Source organism: Hyaena hyaena, unplaced genomic scaffold (genome assembly GCF_003009895.1).
Source record: "Hyaena hyaena isolate Hyena2069 unplaced genomic scaffold, ASM300989v1 scaffold_887, whole genome shotgun sequence".
NCBI classification, from domain to species: Eukaryota; Metazoa; Chordata; class Mammalia; order Carnivora; family Hyaenidae; genus Hyaena; species Hyaena hyaena.
In genome coordinates, this window is record NW_024081522.1 from 108,296 (window position 1) to 129,168 (window position 20,873).

The 20,873-nt window shown below is 38.2% G+C and overlaps 1 protein-coding gene across 1 annotated transcript; it reads right to left on the reverse strand.

Annotated features, from left to right (window-relative positions):
- Positions 1-11,396: 11,396 nt before the first annotated feature.
- GPR63 (G protein-coupled receptor 63) lies at positions 11,397-12,898 on the reverse strand. Its single transcript, XM_039220434.1, has one exon. The coding sequence runs from the start codon at positions 12,752-12,754 to the stop codon at positions 11,495-11,497; it is 1,260 nt and encodes a 419-aa protein (XP_039076365.1). The 5' UTR covers positions 12,755-12,898; the 3' UTR covers positions 11,397-11,494.
- Positions 12,899-20,873: the final 7,975 nt, after the last annotated feature.

The following is a 20,873-nucleotide window of genomic DNA, read 5'->3' on the forward strand; positions in this document are numbered from 1 at the left end:
ATTCTTGCACTAAGCCACTAATTTGAGGGGTTTGTTGTCACAAAAGCTAGCACTAACTTAATGAATATACAGATTGATGTTTGCGTCACATTTGTGGGGCCAGACTAATACACCCAGAGTTATGATTGGAGATGATTAACCAGGGTTATCTGAGGAAGCATGGCTGGGAAATTCTAGTTGTAATATGAGAAGGAAGAAAAACTAACTGCTAGAAAAGTATCCCCAAAAGTCAGGGTCAAGTGAGGAAGGCATTCACAGGAGATTAAATAACAGAGAGCAAGCCAGGAGGCCCATGAGTGAGCTGGGATGCTGAGTATGGAGACGGTCAGAGCATATGGTATAGGATGAGGACAGAGATGTGAGAGCAGCAAGGGTCTGTTTTCCTCAGGTGTCCTTAGAGGGAGGCCTAGAATTATAAAAGAACTGTGCAAATCCAGACACTTTCAGCCCCATCTCTCACAACCAGCTCTGCATCCCATTAGCTTGCTGAAGCCTCAACCTGCTGGCTTAATTCCTGCAAACCCCATTTCTCAAAGAGTTAGTAATTTCTTAACTTTTAAAAATAGTTTTTATTTATTTTATTTTATTTTATTTTATTTTATTTTATTTTATTTTATTTTATTTTATTGGGGGGGGCAGGCAGAGAGGGAGAGAGAATCCCAAGCAGGCTCCACACTGCCACCACAGAGCCCAATGCAGGGTTCAATCTCAGGAACCGCAAGATCATGACCTGAGCCAAAATCAAGAGTTGGATGCTTAACCGACTGAGCTACCCAGGCACCCCTCAACTTCTTTAATTTAACTTTGGTCTGTACCTGCCACATATTAATGTTTTCATGTTCCACTTCCGAGTCCTCAGCATACCCACCCTTCATATTTGAACTGTTCTGTAAGTAGGATTTGTGGAGTATGTTACTGTGGGTCACTGACCCCTATCCAGAAGACAAAGAAACTGCAGTTTTCACTCTAGTCAACCCTTGAACTCTACAATACCACTGTTTGTTAGCCCCTTCTGAGGTTAAATTGAAAGCACCCAGGATATAAAAGGGGGCAAACACCCATGAAGTCACCTGCTTCTGAGACATCAGGACTTCATGACAAGTGTCACAAGCCTGGAGGCATTCCATGATCTCTTCACCAAGCTAACATTCCTGAGGAAGGAGGCATCTGGCTTTGTGTTAAAGGTCTCAGTAGGAGCTTTGCCTAGTGGTCCCCATGTCTGAACCTCTTTCCAGAAAGAACCCCAACGCAAAGAAACTACCATCATTTGGATTATTTAGATCTCCTAGGTCTACGGTTCGCCCTGGCCTCTAGGAGCTGTATGCCTGTCTGCTGGGATTTCTGTCCTATATTTGTAAGTTCTCTAAGAATACAAGGACCAATAGTGCTTAATAAAGATCTTTGGTTCACTTCCTATGCTTCTTCCTTGCAAATGAGTAACACATAACTTCAGACCATAATGAGAATATTCATGTTTTATTTTGTGGTGTCCACCTAGGCAAATTATTAGCACTGAAGAGTGCTTAGGGATGCTGAAGGTGTAGATGTGATGAATAATGTAGACAGATCACCAAAGCTCAGAGTCAGGGACCATAGAAGAGTTGAAGACAAACTGAGGGCAGGCCCAGAGGCAATAGGATGGATCATTAAGTCCAAACTAGGTTAAATGGGACAATCAGATTCTAAAGGAAAATCCTTTTTGAATGAGAGAAAAATAAGGTGAAGGAAACAAGAAAGCATATGTAAGAGGTTGAATAGATGGTATTACAACATGAAAAAACCTGAATACCAGTGTCCACACAGATGTGGGTTTGACTTCTTGTATCTTTATAAGTCGTGTGGCTTATTAAAATTCAATTAACCGCTTGAAGCTTTGAAGGTCTTATAGAATGATTATATCTGTATCCTAGAATTATAAGAATTAGAAACTACATACTTATACAGATAAAGTGCTTGCATCATCTAGTATGCATCAAATAAATGATGACTGTATTAATATGACTATTTGGTTGTGAGCTTTCTGGGGGTATTAAATAGCAGTAACAGTCTTAGCTAGAGCTAACTCTTAGCCAGAGTCAATAGAGCTGATGCCTGAAGTATTATATATTTATTTATTTTTTATTTTAAGTAGTCTCCATACCCAGTGTGAAACTTGAACTCATGAGATTAAGAGTCACCTGCTCTAAGGACTGAGGCAGCCAGGTGCCCCAAGTCATTATTTATAACACTTACCTTGCTTCAGCCAACAATGAGTCTTTATCTAGTATTTAAATCTTTTAGTATTTATTCATTGAACAGAGTAAGTAAACCCTTTTTATATGTAAAAGTCTAAGCTAACTGCCAAAAACAAAATACTACCCCATGCATGCACCATTAATGTTACCTGTTTTCAAGAGATTCCATCTTTGTTTTAAATTGCCAGTATTTTTAAAGATTTGTTACTAAATAGAAGTTTTCTTCATTTCTGTACAATATTATAGTGATTTGGCTGCCTTTTTTGTACTCCAAAATTCTTTATATATTGAACCAACCCTTTGTTCTGGCACCATGTTAATATACCTTTTGGTCTATTTATACATGTCACATCTGGGGTTGACTTTTTATTCCAAGTTTCTTCCTGGCAAAGACAATGATCACAGTGCGCATACTTAATAAATTTTACATAATAATAACCATTAATGTTCCTTTAAAATCTTAAGCAGCTTTTTATCTTTAGCTTCTACTTTGAGATAATTATATACTTCCCCAAAACTATTTATAGCTCCCATCAGGAAGAACAGCTGAAAAAAAAAATGTGTTCCCAGTCCTGCCAAAACTATGGTAAAAGTGATTCAAACTCTGAATTTCTGTTGCAAGTGTTCAAATGGCATTCAACATATGGATGTCTAATTCCAACAATAGAAAACTTTTCCCAACCAAAATCTCCCTGATGGAGGTGGTCACTGAATACATTTTGTCCATATCACCATCATGATTCATTTACCAACAAACAGATATGCAAAACAGTTACAGAAACATACCTTTTATTTGCTGTTATCAGTCCATCTGTATCTGTGCTCCTCAGCTGCATCATGAGTCATGTCCTCCTCCCTCCCTTTGAAGCCTGAGCCTCAGCATATTTAGTCAAGATCACAAGATGTAGTCACAGATCGCCTTACAAATAAGAGGAACAGAAGACCTCCTCCATGACATGATTTGCACATCACAGGGTAAAAAATATATACATATGTGCACTACACTTAGCGTTGTCAGGTTTAGCAAATAAATTTTAGCAGCCCTACCCACTCTACAATTATCCCTCAAAGTATGGTAGATGCTGTATTTGAAAACCCAAATGCTTCTCCCCTCAGTCAAAAAAGTGGGTTTATGTACAGTGGGCTGGTCACTGAATTTGGAGACTGAAGTCCTAGGTGCTGGTTTTAGCTCTTGCCACTTAGAATCTGTTTGGTTTGGGTAAATCCATTATGATTTTTACCACCAAGATCCTATTATCAAATGGTCCATCTCTAGGCTTTTGGGAACCACTACTCTTCATGAGCCATCATGCTAGGTGATGGGAAAACAATAAACAAGTACAGTACTCTGCCCTCAGGGACTTCAGTGTCTAGGAGGAAAGAAACATGTGAACTCAGGGGGAAAGGTGGGGCTGGAAATCAAGATCGAGCTGCTCTCTTTTTTTACTCTGGTTTTGGTTTTGGTTTCACTGCATCTTAGTACAAGCCTTTTGTCCTCAAGAGATCAAATAGAACCCACCGCTTAGCAATAGTAGCCTCCAAAGAGAGGAACATGACATTGTGATGTCTTGCCATCTAACTTTTAAGACTATAAATACTTGGGGGGAAGTCGTACAAGAAAATGCCATCTTTCTTCCTGTCAGAGAGAAGTGTCTTTCTGTGCCAATTGCAGTTGCCCTGCTCCACAGATGAGTGTCCTGGAAGAGGAGAAGGCAGAAGGAAATTCCCTGGCTACTGACAGTTTCCCAAGGAATCCCCAGCATCCGCAGAGGAAAAGTTTCTTTCAGCATAGGTCCAGAGGGGCAGAATCAACAGCAATACTCACCAGAGCATGGCTGGGGTCTGAGGACCCAGCTTAGTCCTCTCCAGGGTTTTAGTTCACACTGACGAGAACAAACGGCTGGCCCACACACTGGGAAGCACCCATTCCACACCTCGTCACATTGACCTGCCTGCATTCCTTTGTCCATGAACTCAACTGCTTTTTAGTGGTAAAGCTTGGGTGATGAACTAAAAACAAAAAAAAATGTATTTTCTTTAAAATGTAGACATTCTATTATTCTTTCTACTAATAAAAATGTAGCTATTCAATTAAGATATCTTCCAGGACCACGTTTCTGGCCTCTGCTTACTTGATCACTTTTCCAAACTTTGCAACCTTCCCATCCATCCTCCTGTCTGTGACAGTGAAATCTCATTGACTCGAAGTGGAAGGAGCTCTACAGTTGGGAGCTGTCAGCTGGGTTTGAATCCCAGCTGTACTTCCTACTTGTTGTGGGAATTTGGGCAAGTCATCTCATTGCTCTAAAACTGTTCCGTCATCTGTTTATTAGGGTACAATGTATTTGCCAACCTCTGATAGAGGTACTGTCACAGATGGTCAATAAGATAAATTACACTATTTAAAACATCTTTTCAGGGGTGACTCAGTCAGTTGAGTGTCCTACTTCGTCTCAGGTCATGATCTCACGGTTCATGAGTTTGAGCCTCCTGTAGGGCTCTGTGCTGACAGTTCCTCACCTAGAGCCTGCTTTGGATTCTGTGTCTCCCTGTCTCTCTGTCCCTCCCCTGCTCATGCTCTCTCTCTCTCTCTGAAAAATAAACATTAAAAACAAACATATTTTCATAAATATATAACAAACTACAGTAATGGGCTTTTTGGCCCAGTATCTTTGTCAGTACAAGAACTCAGCTGATTAAGCAATTCTAATTACTATACCAATCATGAGTTAATGGATGTCTTAAAACACTGCCATCTTATGTGGGGCTGAAAGAGATCTGGTGACACAACAGGACCATCAAAGCTCGCTCAGGGACTCCAGAGCACTTGATTTCATCATCTCCACCTCTTCACCCCCAATCTTAGCTGCTATAGATAAACCCTTGTACTTCAGACAAATCAGTAAATAATTGAACCCCAGGTGTGCACCACGTAAAAGCCTTTCCAAAAGGGATTCTGGGATCTATGCATTTAAGGGAAGCGTCTAGGTGTCTAAGTGTCCCCAGAATTTCTGTCACTGTCAGTCTTCCACGAAGGCTCTGTGCCATGAGAGGTGGTGTGCAGAGGCTGCCAGGGCTTCCAGTCAGCTTATCAGTCTCTTTTCTGACATAGCCAAATAGAATAACGACTTAAAACCAAGAACAAACCAATCTAGGTTTTCTGTTAAAATCCACAACTTTGTGGATTTGTGTACTACAACTTTCTGTAGGTTTTGCTGCTATTATTATCTAATGCATGCAGAGTAGTCACCATCCAGTATGATGCTTAGTAAGCTCTTCTTAATAAGGATTCAGTTCTGTTATCAGAGAATAAGAGCAAGGTGGCATAAAAAAATAGGAACTTTGGCATTAGGCCAAAGCTATGAATCCAAGCTATGCCTCAAAAAATTAATCTCCTGGCAACACAGTTTCATCTGTTGGAAAAGGAGAAAGGACTATGAATTAAAACAGATAAAGTGTATTCTGATAGAGGTGCCCAAAAATGGCACTCATCATCATCATTATTATTAGCATACTTCTACACGAAGAGTTTATGTGGCTATAACTATAAATGCTTTTAAATTCTTTAAAAAGACATCATCACAAATAGTGAAAACTTACATAGAAAGGAGTTGGTTTACATAATCTTTTGACCAATTGCTATTCAATTGCCTGCCTTTGAGATTTCATATTTGTTCTAGCTACCCCTAAAACCATGTAAGCCAATTCTTGGAATAAACTTCTTAAGAAATATCTTATACCAATTTTGCTTCTTTGGTTAAATGCTAACTGATAGAGCCATAAAGCTTTTATTTTTTTCTTTTTGTATTAAATCTAATTGACTTCACCTTGATATCTACTTTGCTCCAATAGGTTCTCTTTATTATATATGAGTTGAGTGGGATTCACGGTAGATGTGAAATTTTTTTTTTTTTTAATTTTCATGGTAAATATGAAAAAGTTTTGTGGGTTTCTTTAATGTTTATTTTTGAGAGAGAGAAAGTTTGTGCACTTTCTGGGAGGGGCAGACAGAGAGGGGGACAGAGGATCCAAAGCAGGCTCTGAACTCACAGCATAAAGCCAGACGCAGGGCTCAAACTCACTAACAGTGAAGTCATGACCTGAGCCAAAGTCAGCTGTGAAACCAACTGAGCCACCCAGTCACCCCAAAAACGTTTTTAATTCAACGCGTAGTCCTCTACTCTGCTGTATCTTTCCATTTCAGGAAAAAAAAAAAAACTATCAAATGTAGATTCAGTGACAACCTTCTTTTATAACTTAAAAAAATATATTTAGCTACTGCATGAGTGAAAAACAAGAGAAAATAAAACCCTTCTAATTGGCAAAAAGTTGAAACTCATGTACAAATAATTGATATTTCCTATTGATTTAAAAGTGGATCTTCGAAAGGCCTTAGGTTTTAGAAATGGAAGTGCAGTCTGAAATCATTTTGTCAAAATAAAAGCAGACATTGTCATTGCTTTGCCAAGTGACAATCCAATTTTAAATAATTCAGGAGTAAAATTTCTGTAATTCTCCTAGAGAGAATTCCTTAAAACCGTTTCCTAGTATCAGTGGTCTTTTGCCAAGTTTCATTTCATCTTTAACTTCTCTGAGAACTTCTAAAACTAGAATATAATTATACACACACAGGCTTTGAGAGCTAATTTGAAAATAAAAACCCAAAGGAAGCAGGGTTTGAAACTCAACTCAGATTTTAATTTAACAGAAAGTATTACTCATGACAAATTTTTCTAAGATGAAGTAGTCCTTTTTTAAAAACTCCACGTTTAGAAATGTTAACTATTTATTCATTTTCTCATTGGGAGTTCTTTTCCTGGTTGTAATAACAATATGCACATATTACCGTACATTTTATTTTTGAGTTACAACCCAAAATTCAAAGTGGTTTTGTTTTTTAGGTTAGGTACTATTGTAAAATAAATTAATTTTAATTACAAAGGACTAGTACCAATTTATAGCTAAGAAATGTATTACCGTTTACCTGAAATAACAAACATGTGCTTTGATATTTTTATTATTTAAAAACTGAGTTTTCAATGAAGGCAGTTTAGCAGGACTATGGTTGTGAAAATAAATTTGAATTAAGCAGTCCTTTAAACTTAAAACTCGTGGTAGAATAAAATGACAAGCAGGTGAAAGTTTTTCTGTGATATATACATAAATATTTTCATGTAAACAAAAGCAAAGATTAGGAACAAATTAAATTATCTTTGTCAGCAACCAAAATACATAGAGTAAAAAGGTTATTTTATTTTTTCATGCTTCCATTGAACACGACTGGCATTAAGTAGAGCAATGATAATCAGATGAGTCTTTACGTTCCCCTCAGTCTTCTGGAGATTATATACAATAAAGACATCTCTCTAGAAGGAAAGAAAATATTAGAGGAACCAGACTCGTGAAAGTCATGACTTTAAAATATTAAGTCATTCTCTTCATTCTACCGTAAAACAATATGGTTGACCAGAATTTGCCAGCTGAGAGAAGGTGAGGCTAACACTGGCGAGATCCAGCACTAACGCACATGGCAGCAAATAAAGCACAATGATGCGTAGAGTTTCCCCTCAATGTGAATCACCCATGCACTAGGAGATCATGGCTTCCCATACAAACATTTTTTGATAAAACAGACAATATTAAAATGCAGAGATTTTCAATAGTAGTGCTTCTTGAAGCACCAGCATCAGAATCAGACAGAGTGCTCAATAAGATAAAGCGTGCATCCCTGGGCCCAATCCCAGACCCTCTAGGGAACCTAGGCATCTGTAGTGTTAACAAGCTCCCCGGGAATAGACACAAATTCATATTAAAATTTGAATATCACTACTCCAGACTACTAAGGATTTCCTTTGACTCTTTTTCTTGACCACAAATAACTCATTGTCTCTTTCATGCCTCTTACTTATTAGCCAGAAGGAAAATAAAAACAAAAATATTTCTGATGATGTCAGTCAGCGGCGATAATTAATAGTGGTATTTTTTCCCCTCGAGAAAACATAGGGAAATAGGCAACATATGATTCTGCACCTAAATTTTTCAAACGTATACCAGAGTACTTTTTATTTAAAGCTTTCAAGATGTATACGTAATAAAAACATTCAAAATGATTTGTAAACTGTCCTCTGATCAAGAGTATCCAGTGTAAAGAAAACCGCCATTCAGTGTTGTTGCGGAGTTCTCACTAAGGCCCTGCATGGTCTCCTTTCCCAAACACTAAGCATCTCAGCAAGCGCTCTGAGCTCCCACCAAATGATGCGCTGCCTGCCAGGCAGCATAAAAGAACCCAAGGGTGGCTCATAAAAAAAAAAAAAAAGGACAAAGAAAGCAAAGCTCAGTTTCAATTCCTATCACAAAAGGAGTCCCAAGACCTACTGCCAATATGTAAGATGAATACAATTCATGCTGACTTTCCTTAGAGAAAGCCAAATATACTTATTAATATCTGCTTGAAATCCAGTTTATATTGAAAATGGAAAGCATGATTCACTTCCATCTGCTTCTATGTATCTACTACAGTGTTTATGTTCTGTAAGATCCCTAGTGGACAAAAACCATTTTAATCTGTGAATAATATAAATTAGAAACCAAAGAGGTAGGTGATTATCAGCAGAAGCTGATCCCAAAACAACATGCTGAGTAATATGCTTCGAGAACCAAAAGAGTTCTTTGACTAGAAAATGAGTTCTAATACCATTTCAACTGCCTTAAGAGCAAGGTTCCCCAAATCCTTTATGATGTCATTAACCTTCCAAAGTCCTAATTCCTGATACTGTGCTCTTCAGACATTCAGTAGACATTCCATTTTAAGAAACAGCTAATAAATAAAATGTAAAGAAGTAATACTGGAGGCCAAAGATTGATGCTGACAGCTGGGCTCTTCACAAATCTCTACTCTCATGTGGAAGAAAACACATTAGTGTTGGGCAAGATTCATCTAGTCCAGCTCTGTGGTTGTAAAACTGAAGAAAGAGGTTCATTTTCCCTGCTGGCTCATAAAGCATTAAAATTCTGAAAAGATCCTATAAAAATCCAAAAACTGTTCATGGTTAACTTAGCTATTTATAAAGTTCATGAGAGGCGCCTGGGTGGCTCAGTTGGTTAAGCATCCGACTTCAGCTCAAGTCACAATCTCTTGGTTTGTGAGTTTGAGCCCCACATCGGGCTCTGTGCTGACAGCTCTCTGCTGACAGAGCATTCTGTCTCTCCCTGTCTCTCTGCCCCTCCCCTGCTCACACTCTCTCTCTCTTTCTCAAAAATAAATAAACATTAAAAAAAAAAATAAAGCCCACGATGTAACCAAAAGGTTACATTTTAACCTTTATGACCTTAGTCTGCAGCTTCATCCCCACCAGATATTTTATAAAATGTGTCAGGGGTTACAGAGAGAGGGGACCAAAGGCTCCAGATGCACGTAGTGGGGGCAGGTCGTCAGCAAGAGAAAAATAGTTTGAAAGCCAGACTTGCCCGATTAAAACTTGCTCTATGCTAGGACCAGGGCTTATCTTTGCCTCTATGTGGGAGATACACTTCTGAGCACATTCACCAATTACAGCTCTGCTAAGGGCAAAGCCCTGGGGCAAGACCACTGTTGTGCCCAGAACATTTAGAAACAGCTGGACAACAGGAAACCTCTGGGCCTGCAGGACCAAGACCTCCAGACAGCTGTATTCAACTTCCTGTCAGTCACTGGTTTTACAAACAAACAAACAAAAATCACCTTACTTCCTATTATAGCCTTATTTATCTAAGATGTTTAAGTGCCACTGTCAAAGGGTGGTTGTGAGTGATTTTTTTTCTATTTTCCACACTTTCTGCAATGTTTTCACATTTCTTTCAGTAATAAAGAAAAAGTGAAGCTATTTTTAAAAGGAAGGTTTTAGTTTTTAAACCTTTAAAACGAAGGTCTTAAAAAAATTACAGGAGGGGAACCTGGGTGGTTCAGTCAGTTAGGCCTCCGACTTCGACTCAGGTCATGATCTCACGGTTCGTGGGTTTGAGCCCCGCGTGGGGCTCTGTGCTGACAGCTAGCTCAGAGCGTGGAGCCTGTTTCAGATTCTGTGTCTCCCTCTCTCTCTGACCCTCCCCTGCTCGCCCTGTCTCTCTCTCTCTCAACAATAAATAAACCATTAAAAAAAGAAAAAAATTACAGGATACGCAGAGTTCCTTCTTCACTATGAAATACTAAAGCTGAATGATATGTCTATGTGGCACAGCAGAACAGCAGTCTCAGAATTCGGATGGATTTTTTGGAGTCCATCTCTACCTTTAACCTTAAGCAGGATTTTAGTCTGAGACTTGCTTTCTTCACAAAAAAAGAAATACGACCTACCTTACAGGATACTGTGAGGATAAAATGATGCACAGTGCTTGGAAGATGGTAAGTGTCCAATAAATGGGAAGTCCTTCTCCCCACCAGACTCAGTGAGAACTGAGTAAAGGAAACACCAGCCCACACCAGCTACCCTGCCACTCAACTCAATCCCATTTAAATTTGCAGGGATGCTCTGTCTCCTGGACTTTGCCTTATTTGCTCCAAAGAATCACTATCGTGCTTAGAAAAATGTATACATTTTTATGTTCTCTTCTTTAAAACTGGACATGCAGATAAAACATTATTTAAAAACTATCTTCCTAGAAATGATAATGCAATGTTCCCTAAAGCACAACATGTCATGTATAAAAACAATTCTGAAAAACATGACTGAATCAGTTTGTACATTATTTCTTAAAGTGCACCTAAGTAAATATTAATGATCTTTAAAATGTCACTAACCGCCTTGCGTTTTTTTTTTTTTAATAAAAGTAAATATTTATCTACTGAGATGTAGGTGGTTTTGGCTCCAATGTGATGGCAAAAAGCAGCAATGTCTTTCAAAAAAGAAACTGATAAACTCAATTAAGCATATCTTAGCAGCATACAAAACACCTACAATTCAATGTAACTGCAGGCTCAATAAAGCACAATCCTGATTCCTGCTTCAAAAACAAAATCAATCAAAGAAACAAAAAACCATCTCCCCACACTAAATCAAGGATTTCTCTTGAACCCTGGAGGTAACTTTTGTAATCATTTTTCTATTGTGTATCCTTGATAACTGTATTATAACTAATCACCATTCTTTCTTTACACTGTGCATACACACATACACACAAATCCTATAAAAAACAGTAAGTATACTTGGAGAACCCATGTGAGAGAAAATTCAAAGTCAGATAAAGAACAACCATCACCCAAAATGTCCAGGCAGTTCCAATATTCACACCACTGTCCGGTGTTCCCCACACACATAGACAGCACTGGGACGGATCCGTCTCCTTGTGTGGCCAGGCAGACGCGGCAAAAACTTGAAGGACTTAGGCATCATGTCCAGGCAGGCATCGTGGAATTTCTTAATCCTCCAGTAGTAAATCAGTGGGTTCAATGCAGACTTGAGGTAGCAGAGCCAGAGCAGCCAGGTGCTAATCTCAAAAAAGTTGTGCTTATAGTAAAAGTGTTCGCTGAATGTTGCCACCAGGCTGTAAGTGGTGAACGGGGCCCAGCAGACAATGAAGACAGCAAAGAGAATCAAAATGGTGGTGAAGGCACGTGTTTTAAAGCCCATGTCAATGCTCATCTGGAAGGGTCTCTGTAGACTCATGAGACCCAGTTTGCTGGCCTGGCTGAGGCATATCCCCTCGGGGTAGCTATGGATCCTCAAGGCATTGTGCCGAAGGGTGTTGAGTATGCCCATAAACGAATACAGTATCACCAGGAAGGGTATGAAGAAAGAAACTAGAGAAATCAAAATCACATAAGCTTGGTAACCTGGATTGGTTGTATACCCAAACACACACTGGGGGGCTCGGGAAGGGATCTGCAGGTCAGGGTTTCCTACAGCCAAAGGAAAAGCTATACAAAACGAAGCCGTCCAAGAAACTACAATTAGAATCTTCGCTCTATATGGATTTAGCTTATCCTGCCTCTGGACTATAATAAGGAACCTATCAATGCTAATGATGAGCAGGATGGCTACTCCCTCTATCACAAACATCCAGAAAAACATAGCAGATACCCTACAGAAGAATTTCCCAAAAATCCATCTTGTAGTAAGAATAGTTACCAAGGCAAAGGGCATGTTCAGCACTGCAAGCAACATGTCTGCAAATGCCAGGCTGGCGAGGAGGATGTTAATCGCAGAGCGCATGGCAGCTTTTTGGTAAACCATCAGGCAGACAACCAAGTTCCCAAGAAAAGACACAAACAGAATAAATATCATTATAGCAGAAAGGATGATCTGGAGAGGCAAGTTTAGGCTCTTAAAAACTGCTGGTGTTGGCGGTACAGCTGTGCTATTCACTGTCAAGGAACTGATCCCAGTGGGAGCCATGGTTTCCATACTGTATCTGAGCAGCGGACCAACTCCGTGATGTTGGAATGGCGGAGGGACCGTAATGTTCATGTAAGTGTTTTCATAGACTACGAATGTTGTGTTGGTTGCCCCAGTATGGGATGCAGTCAACACCGCGGAGAAGACCATGGTTTCAGCAGGATGGAAGGCGCTGGCAGAGATGTGGGTGTTCTTCAAGCATTTCAACACAGAGCAGCAGTATCATGTTTCACTGATGGGCTTGGAAACACATTCTGGAAAACGGACAAAGAGTTCCATCTTCCAAAGGAGACCTTTTCCCTGCAAACAAGTCCAAGACACAGAAAGAAAATGAAAAATGGGCTTTGTAAATAACATTCAACTTCTTACTTTCATCATGAAATATAAGTTTTTTAAACCTTGAAAAATACCCAAGTCTCTAGCATAGTCAGCACTAAGATATTGTTGTTCTGTTTTATATTTGTCAACCATGATGGAATTTTCATAACATTTATAAATAAAGTGAGAGTGAAGAGAATCAAAATGTATTACTGCCTCAAAAGTAAAAATTATAACCTTCCAGTTAATTTTTCTTTTAAATTTCTAATAGCAGCATGGTCTTGTCACAGTCACTATTAATATAGATTTTAGTATCTGGTTCTTCTGAGATTACTAATATTTTTCTTAATAACTCTTTGGTACAGGTTCATATTCCATTTTTACAATAACACAAAAACTATGTGGCAAAGAACACTGAGCTCATTTCTATTTAACTCATGATAATCACACACTTTTGTTCTAACAACCTTGTAGGTACTAGGTTATTTTCTATGAAGATATAAAACAGTTTCCTGGCTTTCTCTTTTTTGTGTGTGTTTCTTCTCAGAAACCCCAATATCAACCATACTGGAGATGTTATTCAAGAAGAGAAAAAAAAAGTATACATTAAAAGTCATGGTCATATTTTCAAGATTTTTTCCTAAAGCTCTTTTTGCTTATCATATTTCCTCTTCTTGCACCCACCCATCCATTTCCATCTTTTAATTTCTGATTTATACGATCTTCTCAATTTCTTCTCCCTAAAACAGACCTGGCTATGTGTTAGCAACTTGATAAAATATGTCAAACAAATAATAAAGATGCAGATTCTAAAGGAGATGATCAGAAAAACATTCAGGTGTGAATCTATTACAGAAATCTATTACAGAAAACTTACAAAGATATATGGTTCTCTTGTTCCAAAGTTTCTTATCACCATTCTCTTATCCTTACCCCCAACTTCTTATCAATGTCTGCAATCCTAGAATTTTCTATAAGGGACTTTCTTAACCTACTCTCATACTCTCTTTGTGGTATGGGCTCTTCCTTCTTTACTGGAAAGGTGATCTTTTTAATGGAAAGAACTCTCTTTGGATTTCTGAGTAGATTCCTTTAATAAATATCAAATATTGGGGAGGGGGGGAAATAAATGCATGGAAGTTTAAAACAACACTGTAATTGGCTCATTATCTGACCTTAGAATTAAGTCATCAATTTTAAAGGAAAATGCAAAAAGTTCACGAACTCATTTCTTGGGGTAGGGAGGAGGAGGCATCCCACTTGCAAGCCCCAAGATCCAGAACTGTACCCAACTTACAGGCTCTTTACCTTACTTGTATCTATCCCTCTTCATTGTCTAGGGCTGCCTTTATGAATAAAGAGAATACAAATCTGTTTGTTCAAAATATTATTTTTACTACCTACTCTCATTTTTATAGCTTAAGTTCTTTGTCCCTATTAGGTTTTATCCATCTTTACATAGTCACTTTGAAATACAAAATATACCCAAATAAGAGGTCACACTAATCCAGTAACTCTCAAACTTTATTAACTACAAAGGTCCAATGTGTAGGGAACAGTGGCAGCTGGAAAGCTTTACAATATAATCACCATAAGTCCCTTTAGAATTTACCTAGATATAGTGGCGCCTGCGTGACTCGGTTAAACATCCAACTTGGCTCAGGTCATGATCTCATCGTTCATGAGTCTGAGCCCCACGCTGGGCTCTGTGCTGACAGCTCAGAGCCTGGAGCCTGCTTCAGATTCTGTGTCCCCCTCTCTCTCTGCCCCTCCCCCACTCACACTCTGTCTCTCTCTCAAAAATAAATAAACATTAAAAATTTTAATTACCTAAATAGAATAAATAAAATTGCCTAAACATGCATACAAATAAGAACAAAGACTGTATTTGCTACACAAATCAGTTTCAATACATCTATCTCTAAAGAAAAATTATAAATAGGTAAATGTGTATCTTTTTATGTTTATTTATTTTTGAGAGAGAGAGAGCAGGCACATAGGGGAGGAAGGGAGAGAGACAGTGAGAGAGAGGAAGAGAGAGAATCCCAAGCAAACTCCATGCTGTCAGCACAGATGATGCAGGGCTCAATCCCACAAACTGTAAGATCATGCATGACCTCAGCCAAAATCAAGAGTTCGATGCTTAACTGACTGATCTAACCAGGCACCCCACGAATGTGTATGATAAAACTAATGGAATAGCTACAATTATGCATGACCAAGTAAAACAAACATATTTCCATCCTGAAGGAGTACATGATTTATTATTTTTATTGATATATAACTGACATATAACTTTATTGTACAACATAATTTGTACATTTGTACAACATAACGATTCAATATTTGTATATGTTGAGAAATAATCACCACAATATAGTTAACATCTATCACCACACAGTTATAAACTTTTTTTCTTGGGATGAGAACTTTTAAGATCTACTCTCTTAGCAATTTTCAAATACAGTATCATGAACTATAGTCACCACACTGTACAATATATCCCCATGACTTACTTATTTTATAACTGGAAGTTTGTAACTTTTGACCCCCTTCACTAACTTCACCCACATCCAGCCCCCACCACTGGCAACCATCAGTCTGTTGTTCTCTTGTATCCACAAGCTTGGTTATTGGAGTTTTTCTTGTTATTTTGCTTGTTTTAGTTTTCATTTAAAAGGTCATACCGTATCTGTCTTTGACTTGTTTCACATTGCATAGTGCCCTTGAGGTCCATCATATTGTTGTAAATGACAAGATTTCATTCTTTTTATGAATGATAAAAATGAATAATATTCCATTGTATATATATGCCACAATTTCTTTATCCATTCGCCCATCAATGGACACTTAAGTGGTTTCCATAACTTGGTTATTGTAAATAATGCTGCAATGAACATGGGGGTGCATATATCTTTAACTCCTGAGTTAGAGTTTTTGTCTTCTTCAGATAAATACTCCAGAGTGGAATTGCTGAAGAAATGGTAGTTCTGTTTTTAATTTTTTGAGAAATTTCCATACAGTCTATAGCAGCTGCACCAATTTAGATTTCCACCAACAGTGCATGATGATTTTTTTTCCCCCACATCCTTACCAATACTTATTTCTTATTTTTTTGATAATAGCCATTCTAATAGGTGTGAGATGATGTCTGACTGGTTTTGGTTTGCATTTCCCTGATGATCACTGAAGATGAGCATCTTTTCATTTATCTGTTGGCCATCTGTATGTCTTCTTTGGGAAAATGTCTATTCAGATCTTCTACTCAATTTTTATTAGGATTGTTTGTTTTTTTGCTATTGAATTATAGGAGTTCTTTATAAATTTTGGATATTAACTCCTTATCTGATATATTATTTGTAAACATTTTCTCCTATTCAGTAGATTGCCTTTTCATTTTGTTAATGGACACTCTTTAAAACACTTGGTTTCCGTGACCATGTCAAGGAACAAAAATGAAAAATGGAATGGAACCAAAGCAGAACTACAATTTAGAAGATGCTTTTCAGGTTGTTATATAAACACATATAATCATAATATTTTTCTGCCATCAAAGCCTCCCATTACTATAAAAACTTCGAACTTTATTTAATTCAATTATTCATTCATCAAATATTTACTTAAGTACCTTGCATGTTCCAGGCACTAGAGAGACAGCAATTAACAACTGGTTCCTGCACTTCTCGTTAAATAGTACAGACTGATGGGGCACCTGGGTGGCTCAGTTGGTTAAGTGTCCGAATTAAGCTCAGGTCATAATCTCATGGTTGGCGAGTTCGAGCCCCACGTTGGGCTCTGTGCTGAAAGCTCAGAGCCTGGGGCCTGCTTCAGATTCTGTGTCTCCCTCACTCTCTGCCCCTCCCCCACTCATGCTCAGTCTCTCTCTCTCTCTCTCTCTCTCTCTCTCTCTCGACATAAACAAACATTAAAAAAAATCCTTTTAATTGCAGACTAACCATAGACCCTGCATCTCAAAATTAGACTTGAAATGACAGTAAAAGATTTTTTAAACAAAATGTATATTCCAAAGGACAAAAAGTATGAAGGAAAAATACATTAATCGATAAGGGATTTTTTTTAAGTGTCTAAAGACAAAAAGCAGATGGCAACATGGTAGCTGACTGAACAGAACAGGGAACTCTTTATCCTCAATACTTCCAGGGAAATAAGCTTAGAAGAAGCTGACACAACTCTGGACTAGAAGGTTCCAGGTACCACAAAAAGTAGGCGGCACTGAAAACTGTTAAACTGACTGAAAACCTATCTCAGAGCCACTAGAACCCCACTCCATGCTCAGGTCTCCCCTCCTGCAAGCAACCATAGGAAAGCACACTCTCATTCCAGCAGCACGAGTCTGTAGCACAACTGAATCTGACAGGCGTAAACTTAAGAGTACCAGTGCAGGGCTGAAAACTCAGAATCACTGCACATTCCACTTGAGCACCTCACTTTCTTCTTCACCCTGTTTCCAAAGCGCCAGCAGCCTGGCATATGCTACCCATGCAGAACTAAAAGGTTCATCTATTCCAATAATTAAAAAGCCTTAGAGGAAGAAAAAAAAGCCCTCTAGATTCTAACATTTGATGATACCCCAAGAAAAATGCTACCTTGGTGTTCAAACACCTTGTAAAGGTGAAGTCCGCCCACTATCAGGCCAACTCATGCACATAGAGCTTCTCATAAGTTTTTTGATGCCTATTAAATATAAATGGTCAATTTCTCTAATACATAAGGAATCTACAAAGGAATTAAAGACAGTTTTATAGTAAAACATTAAGGAAAAGAACTAGAATTTATAATATCAAGGAACACAGCATGGATGGACTTAATAATGCCTTTGCCCTGGTATCTATACAGTGTTCTTTATTCATTGCACTACTGGCTCACCAGAATACAAATATTCTCTGGCCTTTTTCCTCTTCTTACTGAGAAGTATAATAAGCAAAGCATCAGCTTTGAAATGCTCATAGTAACAATGTTAAAAGATTCTTTCCTCTTAGGACTTCTCATCAAATACTATTGTGACCCAAAGTTTCTTTGGAATTTCATATAAACCTAAATAAAAGTTTAAAAAATTTACATTATTCATTTTTGAGAGGCAGAGAGACAGATCATGAGTGGGGAAGGGGCAGAGAAAAAGAGGGAGACACAGAATCTGAAGCAGGCTCCAGGTTCTGAGCTGTCAGCACAGAGCCCAACACCGGGCTCGAACTCATGAACAGTGATGACCTGAGCCAAAGTCGGATGCTTAACCAACTGAGCCACCCACGTGCCCCTAAATAAAAGTTTTATAGTTAAAATTTGCATTTCCAAAAAAAAAATGAAATTTGCATTTCCAAAGGAAATGGGACAGTAGCACCATGAGAACTAGAAAATTAGCTTCTTTTGATAATATCTGGATAACAGTCCTGGTGTTTAATCCAGTCTTTATTAGCCATGAGGGAAACTCTTATTATATTTTCCAACTAAGAATATCTTAAATTCTGTGTGAATATGTGCATATATGTATGTATGTATACACCCTACACATATATCCACATGTAAAACTCACATAGGGCAAAAGTAACTGGATTTAATGATTCTTTCCTTCCTGTTAAGGGATCTACAAAAACAACATTAGAATAACTAGGTTAACTATATGAGTAAAGTGTTTTATATTGGGACTTTGACAGAATGTCACAATTACTGGGGTGTCAGTACCTAGAATGGGCAGTGGAGGTTGTAGTATTCTCTGGTCTTACCTGCTATTACTGTGATATTTGTTTTATTCTCTGCAAAGAGTATATCCTCCTAGAAGGCACAGAATGATTTTATTAATCTCATAGTTCCCTCTGACTTTATGCTTTGCATAATAGCCCAATACATATTTGGAAAATTATGTTCATTTGCACTATGTTTTGTGAGATCAGGGAATTTCTTCTTTACTCATTTTAATATTTATGTGACATATGCACGTAATTTTTAAAATAATCAAATGATTTTTCAGTGACAGTTGAACCCTGTACCACCCTTCAACAACCCATTTTTAATTATTTCAAAGGTTTTTCAAGTACTTATTCTTTATATATCTAAATAGTATGAAGAAATCGCTTTTTGATTTATCAATATTATATATTAAATCTTGACTTTCTATTAGAATAGATGAGAATTTAGATATCACAGCACCTCCAACTTATATCTCCTCCCTTCATATTACCAAAATCTTGTTTGCAAATTTGAATTACAATAGACATTAATGTAAACATGAATGTATTTATATAAATAGTATATCTGTCAGTAAGCCAATAAGATATTTTCTTTTCATATATAAATTTTGGACTTCCTAGAATTAATAATTAACTTATTTCTTATTTTCAATTTTTAGAACTATCAATAATTTTTTCACCTGCTCCACCTGATAAATTTTTTATCTACAAGTATTTTATTTTGAAAGGGCAAATTTATCAATTACGTTTTTATATTCAAGTCATACCTTTTGTCCTCCTATCCCTCCCTGGAGTGGTTACTTTCCAGATCTGCTACACAGAAGGCAGACACACCCTTTTACTACCATCCTGGAAACTCTCCTTTCTGCTTTTGGCTCTTGGCTTCCACATTTCCCAGGCCCTTTGTCTTCTACTTCACTGCTTCCTTTATTTATTTCCTTCTTTCCCAGGAAGTGCTTGTCCAACTGCTTTCAAAGAAGAACACAAGGAAGACAAATTCTGGAGCACCTGGGTGGCTCAGCTAATTAGGCGTCTGGCTCTTGACCTCAGCTCAGGTCATGATCCCAGGGTTGTGGGACGGAGCCCTGCATCAGGCTCCATGCTGAGCATGAATCCTGCTTAAGTTTCTCTCCCTCTCTCTGACCCTCTTTGCTTCCCTCCCCCAACTCCCAAATTAAAATAAATAAAATTTTAAAAACAAGGGAAGTAAATTTTTAGTCCCTATATGTCTGAATAAGTCATTATTCTGTCCTTTAATTGTCTTGGCCTAGAATTCTCCCATGAAAATAATTTTCTCAGAGAATTCTGAAGGTGTTCAGGCGGTTCTCATAGATAAGGGTTCATAAGAATCACCTGGAAAATACAGACTACTGAACCTCACCCTGAGACACTAATACTATCATCTCCGGTGGGTCCCAGAATTTGCAATTGTGGAAGATGAGGGTGGGGGCAAGTAAAATGAAACACTTTAAATTTCAGACACACGGACTGGATGAAGAACCAAAAGCTTCATTAACCACTGTGAAAGTAACTTCTATCTGCTACATACAGCCCTAGAGATGAGATTTCTAAAAACTAAACCAAAGTTCAGTTCTGTGGGTGGCTCTATCACAACACAAACTGTATTCTCAATCTTAGTCTCTTCTGTTAAAATCAGAGCACTTGACTAGGAGGGAATCAGGCCTGAATATTGAGGTGGGGATACATGAGGATTTTGATGAAGCTGAGGAACTTGTTCTGCAGTCTTCCTGGCCAACAGAAATGGCCTTTTCTCCCCTTAAATAATGAGGTTAGTCTCTCATCACCTGAAGACTCACTAAGGAAGGGCCTCACCTTAAGTAGTTCTTTGCAAGGGACTTTTTTGTTCTTCCGATGGCCCTTGCCCCACCACCTCTATTGCTTCTATACCTACAACCAGACTAAAGTCCAAGCAGAATCCAGAGGGTAAAGCACAAAGTGTGACCCAGGAAGAAGTACCACTTACATAAAAAAGAAAGGCAAGGCTCAGTCAGTTAAGCATCACACTCTTGATCGTTCAGCTCATGATCTCACAGTTGGTGAGAATGAGCCTACATCAGACTCCCCAGTGACAGCACAGAGCCTGCTTGGGATTTTCTCTCTCTCCCTTTCTCTGCCTCTCTCCTGCTCGCACATGCGCTCACTCTCTCTCTCAAAATAAACCTTAAAAAAGAAAAAGAAATGCAACACTTTTCCAGTGAAAGAGAAACCAGGGAATATGTACGGAA

Excerpts from the sequence above, each read along its gene's own strand:
- GPR63 (XM_039220434.1), bottom strand. The coding sequence starts at position 12,754 with ATGGTCTTCTCCGCGGTGTTGACTGCATCCCATACTGGGGCAACCAAC.